Source organism: Seriola lalandi, unplaced genomic scaffold (genome assembly GCF_002814215.2).
Source record: "Seriola lalandi dorsalis isolate HSWRI2012SDOR001 ecotype SW California unplaced genomic scaffold, Sedor1 jcf7180002054983, whole genome shotgun sequence".
Classification (NCBI taxonomy): Eukaryota; Metazoa; Chordata; class Actinopteri; order Carangiformes; family Carangidae; genus Seriola; species Seriola lalandi.
Window position 1 is genome coordinate 1284398 of NW_019525532.1, and position 15915 is coordinate 1300312.

The 15915-nt window shown below is 43.5% G+C and overlaps 2 protein-coding genes across 4 annotated transcripts; both read left to right on the forward strand.

Annotated features, from left to right (window-relative positions):
* Nucleotides 1–940: 940 nt before the first annotated feature.
* Nucleotides 941–6583, forward strand: ccs (copper chaperone for superoxide dismutase). The gene is made up of 8 exons (XM_023396726.2): nt 941–1075; nt 1334–1406; nt 2406–2543; nt 3467–3641; nt 3861–3921; nt 4331–4408; nt 4560–4663; nt 5065–6583. Exons 1-8 carry the CDS (start codon nt 941–943, stop codon nt 5222–5224), a joined length of 924 nt encoding a protein of 307 aa, XP_023252494.2. The 3' UTR covers nt 5225–6583.
* Nucleotides 6584–8619: 2036 nt separating this feature from the next.
* Nucleotides 8620–15476, forward strand: rbm14b (RNA binding motif protein 14b). 3 transcript variants are annotated; one of them, XM_023396775.2, is made up of 4 exons: nt 8620–8776; nt 10736–11088; nt 11483–12554; nt 12864–15476. In XM_023396775.2, the coding sequence occupies exons 2-4, from the start codon at nt 10740–10742 to the stop codon at nt 13183–13185; spliced, it is 1743 nt and encodes a 580-aa protein (XP_023252543.1). In that variant the 5' UTR covers nt 8620–8776; nt 10736–10739; the 3' UTR covers nt 13186–15476. The 3 variants fall into 3 exon arrangements, with proteins under 3 accessions (XP_023252543.1, XP_023252545.1, XP_023252544.1); XM_023396777.2 differs by having other exon boundaries at nt 11504–12554; XM_023396776.2 differs by having other exon boundaries at nt 8758–8846.
* Nucleotides 15477–15915: the final 439 nt, after the last annotated feature.

Below are 15915 nucleotides of genomic sequence, written 5' to 3' on the forward strand. Positions count from 1 at the left end.
AAGTAACAGAAATACATTGAGCAGTTACAGCTGAAAGAATGTCAACGATAAATAAACAGGATTTGATTTAATGAAGAGCACTTGAAACTTTTCAATTTCAGAGGTACATACTGCACTTCATTGATTCATCAGCTATTTAAAAGATTTAGATAAACTGTAAAACCAATGATCATCTTTAAACATATTAAACTACCAAAAAGTGACAATTAGCTCCACACTGACAAACTACAACATTAAAGTGCAACCATTAATATATTAGGAAATAAAAACACTGACAGGGTAATTCTGCTGCATGATAGTCTAATAGTAGTTTTGCTAATTGAATAGTTTAATCTAAATTCATTCAAATACATTGTTTGTTTGTTTTTGCAATTTTCACTGAAATAAAAGATAAATAATCATATTTTTTTGCATATCAAATCCATAGGCATATTTCATTTTGTAAGGATTTAAAGAAAAATAAAAAATCAAGTGGAAATGCTGTACTTAAAATTTACTTACAATTTGTTTCAGTTTTTCAATTTTCTGCTAATTTATACAAATGTTGTACTTTTTACTTTAGTTGCTAGTTACTTTGCAGGTTTCGATTCATGATACAAATACAATACACTTTAAAGATCTTCTGCATAATGAGTACCTTTACTATTCGTACTTTAAGTATATTTTGATATTAATACTGTACTTTTACTTAAGTAAACCTTTTGAATACAGGTCTTGAAACAGTGTATTTCTACACTGTGGTTATTTTACTTGAAGTAATATATCTTAATAGATTACTTCTTCCATCTCTCAGGAAAAATATACCATCACTTATTTCTCAGATTAACTAATAAAGCCAGTTAAGGAGCTGCAAGTCAGTCCATTACTCCTGATTTGCAGTGACAGGTAGTCGACACCTGGCGGCGGTAATGTGCGGCAACGTCACTGTGACCTCACAAACATGGCTGCGGCCGGTGGCAGATACAGTTGGTTCGTTTCCGTTTCTAGAAAAGTAGGAAGTTTTCTATTTAATTCAGTTTTCATCGCACAGGCAGCGTCGCGCGACCACAAAATGGACACAGAGACGCCCACCAAGGTTTGACCGTCATTTTTGTCACGTGTTTCCCGTGTCACGACAATAATTTCACCCGTTATAATCCCGTCAAAACAAAATCATGCCATATTCGGATGCTGTTATGATGTGACTGTTACAGCTGGCTGACATGACCAGCTCCAGTGCCGTGCTGCGCAGTTAAATAACCGTCCCGCTTCACGCGCTGTAGTCACTCATACACCGTTTGTTCAAGCGTGTAAATATCTACAGGTGTTCAGTGTCTGTCTTTATCCTCCACAGCTGGAGTTTGCAGTGCAGATGACATGCGAGAGCTGTGCAGAGAAAGTCAGTGCTGCTCTGGAGGGGAAACCAGGTGACAAAGCATTTACATGTTTGCTAATACTGTACAAAGAGCTGTTTTCTGCCCTGAATGCAGTCATACATCCTCTGACATGGTGACTTGTACAGTCACTGCCGGGGTGACGATCAGTCTAATTCCTTGTATTTGACACAGCAGAGGACCATAACACAGCAGATAATGTGCCACTTGTATACTGCTGGCCTCCATGCATTCCAGTGCACAGTATAGATGTTGTTGACCACACTCCAACATGGCATATCATTCAGTAAAGCATATAGCAACAAGTCTCTTTCTATGGGCAGCACTTTATTTTATGGGTCTGTACATTTATAATTTATTTCCAGATTATCTGCTAAGAAGTTTCCAAGAAATAACTGTATAATTTGTTGCTAATTAAAGGTAAACTACAGAGTGAGAAGTTGGTACATTTCCAATTATTTCTAAATGCAAAGCTTGCACAACCTTGAGACTCTTATTCAGAGGATGGCAGATTAACTAAATGTGAAATGTGTCTACAAAGAATCAAACTGACAGTTCAGCATAATTGAAGAATCAATAGAGTTTCCAATAATAAATGGATGAGTCATAAATATTCACTGAGGTTTAGATGGAGCAATTTCCTCTGTGGAAATTCATCTGGAAGTCAATAAATAAACTCAACACAACTATTTCATCTCTATTTTTCCTGTAATTAGCGCCAAACAACATGGTTCTTTCCATTAACTCATCATAAGCCTGAGAAAAAACTAAAGTGTTCAGTTTATTTTGAAAGTGCACACACGATTAACAGTCTAAAACACAAATTTACAGTGTCATAAATCAAAGAAAATCATCAATCACCAAATCTTTACATTCGAGAAGCTGGAAACAAATGGTATGAACCATTAATTTTACCTTAATTGATAATCAAGATGTCCACATCACTGTAAAGGTTGCACGCTCTTTGTCTGCCCGTGTGTGTCCGATTGTGTCTCCAGTGACAAAAGCCCATTAATTTCACTGTGTTTGCAGGAGTGAAGACTGTCAGCATTGATCTCAGTAGGGAAGAGGTGTTGGTGGAATCGGCTCTGACCAGTGCCGAGGTGCAGGCTCTGATAGAAAGCACCGGACGCAGGGCGGTGCTGAAAGGCATCGGAGGATCGGTGCAAGGTGAGACGCGACGGGAGCGAGGCTGAGAATCGAACCCACGCACCTTTTTCACTTCTGACATTTTCAGCGCTGAATATTGAAACCTGTCAGTACCGGATTTGTAGTCTGGTTAACTTATATTTAATCAGATATTTAACACATGTAAAACTTACATTCTCTAAAAATGGCTGCTTGTTTCAGACTAAACTTAACAAAGAAAAGCATTTGGGGAGAAATATCGCAATTACTTGCCCCAAAACCAAATGTGTGTGTTAATTTATCATTATTATGTTATGGAAAGGAGGACACAAGTCTACAGGAATACATGCTACTGGTTCCGTCATTGATTTCCCCCTCGAGAACAAAGATGCTCGATAGCTGAGACTAAAATGCAGCTCCAGCCGTTGAGACACTGGCCTTGTCACACATGTCAATAAAATACATCCTGGGTGAATAAATCACTGGTGGGTGATGTGATTGCACATGTTGAGGGTGCGCTGGGGCTTAGAGGAGGTCAAGGAATGCTGTATGTGATCTGATATGTAGTGTGAATGTAAATATGTCTCTGAGCACAGGAGGAGGAGAAGGAGTGCCGGGTCAAATCTGAAGTAAATGTTTATCACAGTCACACACGTTCGGTCATGGTTGATTTGCCCCTGGCCGTCAGACAAGGACCTGGAGTCCATATAAAAATAGCTACAAATAGCTGTTGCTATATGTGTGCACATTTTGATGTTCAGTTCACAGTTTCCCACAGATAAAATATAATGTGAGCCAGATAACATGATCCGATCTCAGGCAGTCACTCGAGACGCATTCGTGATGCATTTTTTTACTCCTTATGTGAACTGCAGTGTGTCCCAGTGAGATCTAAACACAATCTGGACAAATCTAAACATTAGGATGCTAAACTTCAAGCAATGTCACGGCCAATTTGTTGACAGATCTGGGTGCAGCGGTGGCCATGCTGGATGGTGTCGGAAAGATCCAAGGGGTGGTGCGTTTCCTGCAGTTATCGGAGGAGCGCTGCTTGATAGATGGGGCCGTCGATGGGTTGGAGCCTGGACTCCACGGCCTCCACATTCACACCCTGGGGGACCTCACGCAGGACTGCAGCAGGTAGGATCAATGTGTTACTTGTGTTATTTATTACTTGTCACACATTTCCAGTCTACCTCTTGACTATATAAACCAGCAATTAATGGCAAGGACATTTCCTAACACAGTTGCTCATCTTTTGTATCGATGATTCAACCAGGAGAATTTTATGTGTTAAAGCCAAAGAACACCCACCCCCCACACTTTACAATTGTCTTATAATTTCCCCTTTTTCTGCAGTTGTGGAGAGCACTATAACCCGTTTGGAAGACAGCACGGTGGACCAGGGGACTCTGAAAGGGTACAGTCATATCTGCTGCTCGGGCTCTATTAAAAGAAAGGATGATTGTTCATTTTTATAAGTTTAAGTGATGGAGATCAGCAGTGCCAGAACATTTAGATGTTAGATGATCAAAGAGAAAAGCATAAAGTGAAATAAATATTCTTGCACAATACCTTTTTGACAAAATCGCTCCTGAGATATAATAAAACTTCAACACAAGCCAAATGGAGGATGGGATATCCCTCCCCGATTGCCAAATTCGTCCCACAGGAGCCGTTTTGAGCTGTTCCCGCTCCAGGTGCTAAATTTTCAATAAAGTGTGTGAGAGAGCTGCAGTTTTTCTTTTCTTTCACGCTGAGCGCTGCTTGTGTTTTTCCTTCAGTGTTATTTATTCACTGTGTGGTTATGTATGACTGTTATTTTGCAGCATGTAGGTGATCTGGGAAATATTGTTGCCGGACCAGATGGCAGAGCCTCATTTAGACTAGAAGACAGTCAGCTAAAGGTCACACACACACACACACACACACACACACACACACACACACACACACACACACACACACACACACACTACAGTGTATTGAGCCTAATGAAGGTAAAGGAAGCAAAGATGTCATATATCAACATCTAATGTGATTGATCCCCCGGTGCAGGTATGGGATGTGATTGGCCGATCGCTGGTGGTGGATGCAGGGGAGGACGACCTGGGCCGAGGCAGCCACCCTCTCTCCAAACAGACCGGGAACTCTGGGGAAAGGTGGGTCAATGGCAGTGGTTTAAGTCGGCCGATAGAGTGGATAAAAGAAATTACATCCAGCTCTGTGATTGTTTCCCAGGCTGCGGTTTGTGCTGATGTGGTTTCAGATTCCATTGTATTGTAAAGTGTTTGTGGTATTTTGTTTTCTCCTTGTCCATACACAGAGTGTCGTTTGTCACTGTGTGAATTGTGTGATTTAATATTGTAATACACAACACAAACCGAGGAATGAAAATCCATATTTAAATGATTTTTTTTTAATGATCATTTGACATTGATTCAGTAAAGAATGAACGGATATTTCATATGATTAAACAAAGAAATAATTATATGAATAAAAAGGTATTAGTGAAATAAGACTGTAGCTGCAAACACTCATTTCTCTGTTCTCTGCTTCACAGGCTGGCATGTGGGATCATCGCCCGATCTGCGGGCCTTTTCCAAAATCCCAAACAGATATGTGCATGTGACGGGGTGACGCTGTGGGAGGAGAGAGACAGGCCGATAGCTGGGAAAGGCCGAAACAAGACCAACGCAGCGACACCGGCAGCGCACCTGTGAACCTCGGATACAAACACTGAGCCATCTCCAAGAGAAATGCAGAGGATTTTTGTCGACAGAGGGTCGGCGAGGCGACGATCACTGAGGAATGTGTTCACAGACAGCTGGAGGGAGAACCAAAGAAAAATGGCCTTATTTCCTTGAAATTTTTCTGTGATAAAATCAAACGCTCCTACAGTCGCAGTTAGTGTCCTCTGAGGGTTTTAAATGCACTAAAGCAGATTAACACAGACCGGGACTTTGTAAAAGTCCCCTCTGATTAGCTGTTATATATATTTGTATAACCAGTCGCCTCGGACACAAGCGTCTCATCACCATCTAAATTGATGTACATGTGAGATCTGAGGTATCCATTTCGACTGTGTGCTGGTAGGGATAAATCCTTCAATTTGCTATAAAAAAAAAAAGTGTCTAAGCCTCCTAAAAACAGTGGTAGTTAAAAAAAAAAAAAAAAAAAAAAAAAAAACCTATAACACTGCTCTCACATCAGCTCACTCTCCCACCCAGGAATAATCATACACCAGGGAAACATTGTGGAGTAGCTCAGCTGATTTGAAAAAAAAAAAAAAGGTTGTGACTTGGTATAAAATTTATCCACACGTTTAGTTTAGGAGAGAATATAACAAATGTATGATGCTGAATCATGTCATCTTACACTTTGGGTCAGTTGTAGCTATAAGTGTTGTGACTGAAAAGACATACAGGCTAGCTAGTTCGCAAAGAGAAAAGTTGAAAGAAATAGTTATAACAGACAAATGATTGAAACATCTGTGACTGTCAGAAGGATGAATACAAGCTTGACCAAACTCAGCTGTGGACTCACCACAGCGCGTTATCTTGAATAATAAAGGGGAACAATGAGAGAGCACTTAATAAAAAAATGTGGGATCCATTAAGGTAAAAGTCAAAAGCACATTGGGGAGGGGGGGGGGTCTGTAGACACACCGGCCACATTAGTGTGTTCATTTCGAATCCATAAGGTGGTGTAAGTGACTTGGGTAAAGAGAGATTAGAACAAGCTCCAGAGAGAGAGAGAGAGAGAGAGAGAGAGAGAGAGTCAAATTCCATCCAGAGTGAAAGGGCAAGGGGGGGGTAAAAGTTTCAGGGGGGGGGGGTTGGGTCGGGGCTTTTAAGGACTGTGTGCTCAGCTGTTTTTTCATCATGGTGTGTGAGTGTACAGTTGCTGCGGACAACTAAAGCCATAAAGTGAAGGAAACCACTTTTTGTTTTCATTTTATTTATAGACAAGTCGTCTGAAATTGATGATTGAAATGTAAAACAGTAACACCTGCTGACACTTTGATTTCTGTTAACACTGCTTATTTTCCCTCTTGATGAAGACATAAATATTGGCTATAAGAGTGTGTGCAGCAAGTTTTTTTGCATTGATTTTTCAGATTGAGCATCTGTCATGCCGTGGTAATGCCTGAATAAGCTTATTGAACTATGATGGGTTGGTGTCTTTCACCGTCTTTTTCCAAGAGCTGTGAACGCAACTTGAATGTAGGGCTGCAACTAAAGAACGCTGCTTTCTAAAAAATAATTTAGCCTTTGAAATGTGAGGAAATTTGAGCCAAATAATGTCTTTAAATGGCCTTTTTTGTCTGTCCATTACAAACTCAAATATATTCAGTTGGTAGCAATTTAAAACAAACATTTTGTGTTTTTGGTTGATGGACTTCATTATATGCGTAATTTTTTCATATCTAATATTTCCAGCTCTCCGTGATGTATGAATCCATCAGTCTTTGGTATGTAAAGCCTACATTAGTCCTCTGTGGTTTAACAAATGCGTCATGTATATATATTTTTTTTTTTCATAGCACATAATGAGTTCTTTAATTGAACTGACTCACTTGTTGAGTCTCCCTGTGGAGCAGAACCCTGTGGTGTTCAGGTAGCCTTTATTCTTCTGGAGGCTCTAATAAATTAAACAGGCTTACACAGGTGGAACCGAGGACTTTTTATAAGGCTGGTAGGCCTCAAGGAAGAAAAGCTCTGGAAAACTAAATACAATTTCATATTGGATTCCCCATAAATAGCAACAACACCACATGGATTTTGACTCTGGATGGGAAATTTATTTGACAGTAAATATGATAAAAGACAGACATGATAAAAATCATAGACAATCCTAAAAAAGACAACATGCTAACACCAACCTGCCATGGATGTTCTGGAAAAAGATAAACTTAATTTGTGACTTCAGAATCTGTAGATGCGACATGTAGGGGGGGTTTTACCTAAGTGCTACCAGGATATCCGGACACCACAGACACACGTGGGCCGTCACCTAAACAACCAAACCACACAAGACAGACACAAAGTGCACAGTTACATCAAACCACCACGTGCAATGAAGGGGAGAGGGGCACCAGCAGTACACCACCCTATCTGCCTGACAGGAACACTAGGAGGGGAGAAAAAAAGAGGTGTGTGTGTGTGTGTGTGTGTGTGTGTGTGTGTGTGTGTGTGTGTGTGTGTGTGGGGGGGGTACAAGGTAAGAGCTGAGGTTAGATCACAGTTATTAAAAACAAAAACAACAAAAAGACAGTAGCAAACCCTAGCGGTTGGCACCAACATTTCCAGGCTTGGCCCATCCAACTATAACTGGCACAATTTTGTAAAATGAGTGTACACAAAAGCACAGACAGCAAAAATATAACATGCAAAACAGCAGTCGCTATGACGACCTTAAAAATGATTAAATTAATTTAAATAGTTAAGTTAGCATAGTACAAAACATACTAAATACTTTTGGTTAAAGTAATTTACCTCAAACACTACAGTATCTGGCAACCCACATCTGGCTCCAGAGTCAGGGCATTCAATGCAACTGCGGTATAATATAAACCAAACACACATTATAAACATACATACATACACACCCAAACATCGCTTAAACTGCAAGATAACTTTTACCTCAATGGGGTTATGAACTTCCAATGTGTAAAAATGTGTTCACATTACCTAATGCCACGTGTTTTCCAGGATTCAAACAAACCCACTAGTCATACCTTCAAAAACAGGTCATCCAGCCTGCAAGGCCTGGGCAACAGGCTGTTTAAAGCACCTGTAAAGGTGAAGGTAAAAACTGATCAGTAAACAAATGGCTTTAAAACATACCTTCCAGACGACTACCCTGCTCCCTCGCCGCCTGACCCACAATGCATCAAGACTGATGATCTGGATGTGACCTACCTATATCAACCCTTAATGAGACAATGATAACCGGTGTGTGTATTTGTCTGAGAAAGCGGCAGAGGGTGGGGCCAACATGGAGGAGGGGGGGGGGGCAGATTGTGTCCTCACTAGGCAAAAATCGTACCTATCACACAGGCTTTGTGGGGAATATGTATGTGTATGAGTCAGCTGATGAGGCTTTTTTTTTTTTTTTTTATGAGGATTCAGCATCCTCTAGGTGCAACAGCAGCAGCAGCGGCGGCGGCAGCAGCCTCAGCCTCAGCCCTCCCCCTCTGCAGCCTTTCCAGCAGTATGCCCGACACTCAAACGGAAGCAGGCGCTACCATTTTGAAATACAGCACCGCCTAGGTAAGATGGTAGATCCTTTTATTTAATCGCCTTTTTCTGCAGCATTATTCTCATCCGAGCCGCATGGGAGGTAATTAAATCCGATTCGTCTTAAAGCTCAAGTGTTTTCTCTTCGGGTGTGTTTTAGAGTCAGGGACTATTCGACCGTGTGGTTTGCACGGGAATCACTCGGTGTTACACTGTGTCCAGTCCAGTGCGGAAAAAATGTGATTGTGTGTTGATACACTGTATCGATCTCCTACAGAGAGCCAGTTATTGTGATCAGGTTTGACGTGCTTATCACCCTTGCTGAGTCTAACACGGTGAAATAAGTGTTTTGGGTTTTGTTGTGTTTTTGACTCTTTTCTCGGTGGTTTGTTTTTCGCCTTTTGTTTTTGCTTTAAGCATCCCGTCTCGCCATTCACAGTTTTCCAGCAAACGTGGACAGTGTGTTACAACAGGCCCACCAGTCCAACCGGTGTACACTTGTGTATTTTCGACATGTTTTATTTTTTTCTTTTCCTTTTCGCTAAAACGACTCCAGCGGTGAAAATGTGTTGACTCAGCGTCGTGCTGCGTCATCAGAAAACCAGCTTCTCTTCTGGTTGTGCCTGAGATGAACCCAGAGTTAATGCAGCAGCCATATGTAACACGGGGCAGACACACACACATAGACACATACACACATGTGCAGTGTAGACAACAGTGAAGCGGATAAACACATATTTTCTATGGACAGCAGCAGGAGGTGGAGGAGGTGTAGTTAAAAGTCTGTGGCAGCTGACCGGAGTCTTAACCAAAAAATAGAAATGTCATTCTCTGGTGTCGTGTTCCACACTGCCCTTCGATTTACAGCCAACCATAAAGGTTGTCCAGGAGGAAGACAAGGTGTTGGCCAACCTGTAGTGACACTCCTCAGTTTGAAGTGTAGATTTAGAGGCTGTTGAGGAAAGGACACAAGGAAGCACGAGGCCGCTGCTTCAATCACCAGCTATCATCACTACACAGTACATGGCATGTGAATTGATGCACAGTGAGCTCCTTATCCCTGACTGTCTCCTGTGTGTGTGTGTGTGTGTGTGTGTGTGTGTGTGTGTGTGAGTGTGTGAGTGTGTGAGAGAGAGAGAGAGAGAGTGTGTGACTCATTGCTGTACAGGTAATCACAGCCTCCTCTGAGGAGCGGTTTCTGACTGATGAGATATAGTGAACATTTTAACAGATGTAATGTGTTTCCTTGGTTTCTGTTGGGAATCTGAGTTTATGGCCAGCTCACAGGCAAATGTGTGGTCTGTGTGGTGTTTCATATGTGAAACTTGAATGTTAATCTAGCATGTTATTCATGTGTTATCACGAGTGCATTTAAGACTTTAACCTCAAAATCACGAGCTATTGCATTATTTTATTTGAGAGAATGCTGGATAGGTTATTTGTTGATTTGCTGAATGTTTTGAACCTTTGGTCTCCTGTCTCCTGTTTGAACTTTTGTTCCCCTTCCAAGTACAACTATAACCTCAAACTTACAAGCTGCTGCATGTTTTTCAGTTTGAGTTAAAGCAGAACAGTTTCTTACATAAGTAATTTTTGTGCTTTTGTGGTTAGAGCGTCTTTTGTTTGGTTAATCTCTGGAGAGTAAATACATTTTTCATGTTGGAGAAATGGTGCAAGACTTGTAAGTCTTGCTTTTTTAAAAAATGATCTTTATTATTAATCCAAAGTTGACAGCCCCCCCAGATATTTTTAAGCCCTGCAAAAGAAAGTAAATAGCTGGGTCAGCCATGTCCTTGTGTACTGCAGTCAACCCCTGTGTTCAAACATTGCTCTCCAGCACCTCCTCCTCCTCCTTCTTGTCAGACTACTACAGAGCCAAAGGTGCGGCTTTGTGCTCACTTAGTAGTAGTTACATCTACGGCCGCTGTGTTGTTCTTCCTCTCGCTTATCTCTAACCACAGTCAAGCACATCACTCCTCTGTATCTCTGCAGCGCCATGGACAAGAGCCACACTGTGAAGCTCTTCGTGGGCAACCTGGCGTTGGACACCACCCAAGAGGAGCTGTCAGCCATCTTCGAACCTTATGGCCAGGTGGTCAGCTGCAGCGTGCTGCGACAGTTCGCCTTCGTCCACCTGCAGGGCGAGGGTGCCGCCGAGCGCGCCATCCGGGAGCTCAACGGACGGGAGTTTCGCGGCCGGAATTTGGTGGTGGAGGAGTCGAGGGGACGGCCGCTGCACTCCACCAAGGTGTTCGTGGGTAATCTGAGTGGGATGTGCACCACTGAAGATCTACAGCAGCTGTTCCAGACGTTTGGAAAAGTTCTTGAGTGTGACAAAGTCAAAGGTGAGTGAAGAGCCTGGTAACATTTGAAATGTTTTTAAAATGCTCCCAGTCACTTTTCTCCCACGTTGTGCTTGATGATAGTACAACTGTGGAGTTAGTGTAAGAGTGAATTAGTGCAGGTAAGAGATTGTATCTCAGTTTTATTGCAGTTGTTGAGTTGCTGAGAGATTTTAAGTGCCTGTGGATGTTAAACATAAGTGAAGAGTCTGGCTACGTGATATATTATGATACACCCGTTCAAAGTTCTCAGTTTGCAAAACAAGATAATCTCCCACCTGCTTGTTGTAAAGATTAGCGAGGTGGTTTCCTTTAGTGGAGGTAATAGTAATAAGTGAGTAAGTGCTTGTGGCAATGCCACTGTGATCCTAATTGTTGTCCCTGCGCTCAATGACAGCCAGGCATTCCTCTTCCGCAGGCTACGCCTTTGTTCACATGGAAAACAAGGAAGATGCGCTCCAGGCCATCGAGGCCCTGCATGGCACCTCATTTAAGGGCCGCCCCCTGTCTGTAGAGCTGTCCAAGGTCCAGCCCAGCAAGCAGGCACCGACAGGGAAAATCCCCTGTGTTAACTGTGGAAAGCAGGGCCACTATGCTGGAGAATGCCCTGTGGGGAAGCCTTCTCTGGAGCAGTACCAGAGTCAGGCAGCGGTCCTGGCCGCCGCTGCTGCTGCAGCCGCCGGACTGCCTCTCCAGGTCCAACAGAGTGTCCACAATTCAGTCTACAACACCTCCACTTTTGATCCCACGTATGCGGCTCTCACTGGGATCACCACAGGCACACGCACTGATGGAAATCCAGTGAACCCAGCTGTTTATGGTGCCCTTGCCAGTCAGGTGTATGGTGCCAATGTCGCCAATCAGCTTTATGGCACGGTGGCCAATCAGGCAGCTCTCACATCAGGCGCCACCCAAGTGTACAGCTCGATGGCCCCCAACATCTACGGCCAGGTGGCTGCATCCCCGGCGGCGGCTGCTGCTGCCGCCGCCGCTGCCGCCTACTCGACTCCAGTTTACACCCCAACTGTGGCCAACCCCCCCGTCTATCTGACTGCTGCTCCTGGAATAGAAATGCCAACAGCAGCGGCTGCGGTAAACCCCGCCTACACTGTAGCTCCAGCAATTTATGGTGCCGCCACACCAGCCTATGCTCACATAAGCGCCATGGGAGCAGCGGACCCTACTACAGCCATCTTTGAGGCAGCCAGGCAGGCGCATTACTTTGCCCAAGGCCAGCAGGTTGTGGCTGAGCAGCAGTCAGTGGCTGCTGCTGCTGCTGCAGCGGCGGCTGTGGCAAAGTCGGGTGAGAGGGACCGTAGTCCCCTACGGAGGTCGGCGCCCCTGCTACCAGACCCTGTGATGAAGCCGTTCATGTACCAGAGAGCCAAGCCGCGTCGACCCCTGCTCCCCACACCAGCTGGGCGAGCAGCAGAAGAGGCCGTCGAGGCTGCAGAGGACCCCATGGCCAGGTAGGAGATGATCTTTGATTGTCTTTACGATCAGCTATACAGCATCACTGAAACAACGGACCAGAGTTTCATGTTCTCTACCACTATACATGACTTGAGTCATGCTTTACAACACTGTGGGCTCATGTCTCAGGACTGATTAATGCTTTTTTTTTGCATTTTCTTGTTTGCTTTATCACTCTCTTGTTACTCTCTTTGTGTTGCCAAGTGCTACCATCAACGCCCTTGCTGTCCCTCTTCCTACCTGTACACTCCTCTCCCTCCCTTAACCCACCCCTCTCCATTCTCCTCCCTCCTCCCCTCTCTTAGGTACTATGCTGAATACTACCAGCAGCTGCAGCAGTACCCTCAGTTCCAGTATGCCTACCCACCACCGAGCACAGTGACAGCCATCCCTGGCATGCCGGGAGTGCAGGCCATGCCAGCAGTCCCTGCTGTGCAAGCGATGTCAGCCCAGTCGGTCGCCACGCTGGATGCCCTCAGGCCAGTGGTCCCCACTGCTGCGGCAGTGGCAGCCGCCATGGCTGCGCCCAGGGTGTATGAGCCGCCGTTGCCGCCGCCCACGCGCAAGGAGGCCATCCTCCGCCGCCCCGAACTCTCCCTTCACACGCCTGAGCCCCCCTTCCGATAGTCGCACACAACTCTCTGCCCCCATCCCTCCCTCTTTGCCCTGAACCCCCCCCTCCCCCCTCCCAACCCCACATCTCCTCTTCCACCCCAAACTTGACCACCTTACAGCAGCTGTATGTGTGTGTATGTGAGTGTGAGTGTGCGTCTGGGGGCTCTAAGTGTGTGGGGTTGGGTTTGAAACTGGGGGCTTGGTTTATTAACCTGCTTTATGAGGGACTTGATCAGCGAACCTTGGTCCTGTTTGCATACACACAGTGCAGCCATGAAAGGGAGGCTCTCATCTGTTGTATGGGCATTCTTTGTGCTTCTCAGTTTTACTTTTTTAACGTGCCAGTCTCACACTTGTGCCAGTATTAGACTGACCCAGTCAGTCGTTTCATATGCCTTTATTTCCGCAACCCAGTTATGATTTTCTATGGCCAAATCTACGATAAAAGAGACATTGGTTTTAAACCTATCAGCCATCCTCCTTAGGCCTAGATGATCAGTTAGGGCAGCTAATTTGAAACCTTTTTTGCCTTATGTTGAAGACTTTAGATTTGTAATGTAATCAGATGGGAAGTCAGGCAAACACACATTGTGTACTGGCTGCATTGCATTGTATCCAACAGAACCAAGACTGATGTGTTTGGGGGGATTGCTTGTCTTGAATGTGAAGTGGATGTAGTGTGTGTGAATGAGTGAAAGAGAGAGAGAGAGAGATGTGCAGGCTCCTGACCTTGCAGCACACAAACGCAGCAGCTAGGACTGCGCCTTGCAGGAAAAAAGAAAAAACCTAAAGCACACATAACACGTACTGTAATGTATGTTTGGATCTCTCCTCGACCCTTTTTCTGAATCCCTTCCTCACCTTTACTCTAACTGCAACGCTGAAAGACACTGCTTCACCTCTCTTTCTCTTTCTAACTACAGCTGCCTACCTCTGACAGTAAATTTCAGTGTAGAGTCTGTTCTATTCTATTCTGTTCTATTCTATTCTATTCCACACCAGTCAGCAGTTTATTTCCTGCTCCTCGTAAAGGTACAGGATCAGCAGTTTAGGGAGGAGCTGGATTTCAGTGACAGTGACTTTTGTAGATAGTCCTCCTTCATGTTCAGAGGCCTTTCTTTTTAAAATAGTGTACGTGTTTTGTTTGTTTTTTTCAGTGTAGTTTACATAATAATACGTAATACAAGTCAAACTGGGTTGTGATGAATTGTAAATGGGGGGGGGAGAAAAAAAAACTCATGTGTGACTACTGAATGAGCTGTTTACAAAGAATCTTTACACTGCGTCCTGTTAGGAATCATGATGATATGTGACAAGCTCAATTATGTGCCTATAAGCTTTGAGTGAAGTGCATTAAGTGGAGGGATCTCCCATTTTTAAGTGCTTTTTTGACATTACTTTTTAATCATTTCAATGAGCTTAGTATCCAGAAGGCTACGAAGCTTTCTCGTGGACTTGTACTCGTGTATTACTTTCTGTTTCATATCATAGGGTTTTGAAAAAAGCCACAAATTGAGCCTCGCGGGTTTACGATTAGCCGCTAGTTTTTAAGCAGAAACGATAGCACCAATGAAGTGAGAGGTGGGGCAGTGTCTTCCAGTTGCCCCAGCTATCCTCTTTTTTTGTTTGTTTTTTTCCCCAAATAAATACCAGACCTGCTTCAGATTGTAATTGCCAAAAAATGTTTAGTATGTGTTCTTTTTTTTTTTTTTTTTATCTGGTTGTGGTGTCTGATAGGTGAGCTCTGCTACATCCGGATAACAAAAGCTCGACTTGCGAGGTCACATTTCTGAGCTTGTCCTGAGTGGGAAATTCCACCCATCTGGTTCTACAATCACTTTAAACAAACAGTTAAAGTTTTCCTTGTTTTTTTTCTTTTTCTTTTTTTTGCAACTACCATTTGACAGCGGTCTGATGCACACACAGACGTACCATCTGAAATCACCTTACTGCCTCGCTCCCTCCCCTTCCTTCCCTCTCCCCCTGTGGTTTTTTTAGTGGTTCGGTGACTTTTGCATTTCACAGTGTAATCTTTCTGTGTCGTATATACAAACACATACCAGTTGCATCCTTTGTAGAATTATGTGGTTTGCGAAATGTCTTGTTTGCCATGTTTGAGACCTTATTTTTAGAGAAGTATTTTAATTTTGCCTTTTTTTTTTCTTTTTTTTTTTTTTAGGAAAAGACAAAAGAAAAGTTAAAAAAAAAAAAATCGGCATGCTTTTTATTGAGAATATGTATACTATAAACCTTATTATATAATAAAGAATGTTTGGCTGGCTATTGTGGTAAAAGAAAGCAAAGGGTTTGGACATTTCCCCTTCTTCTTGTTTATGTTGTTCTTCTCCACTATCTGTTTCTCTTGTGTAAAATGACCACCAGACCCATTTGACTGGGGACCCAGGGGGAGACAGGTGTAGATGCTGGCCCAGCTTTGCTCTCTTTGGTCAGGGTAAGTGCGGGTTGGTGCTCCTTTCTCTCTCCAGCCTCTCAAACTGTGTGCAAGCCAACATTTGTATGGAAGGGTTTGCTCGAGCAAATGCATTTCAGAACAGAATTCTGGCAAGAAAGGCTTGCTATGGTCCTTTTTTTAAAAAAGAAAAATTGATTTTAATGCAGAAAGGACTTAAAACACACTGTGAAATCATGTTGAGAGCTGGGGAGAGGCATACAGATAGAATGGCCTGGGTGCATTTTGATCTGTGGAGCAGTCCTGTTCCTGGGGTTGATGGGTGTGCGTCT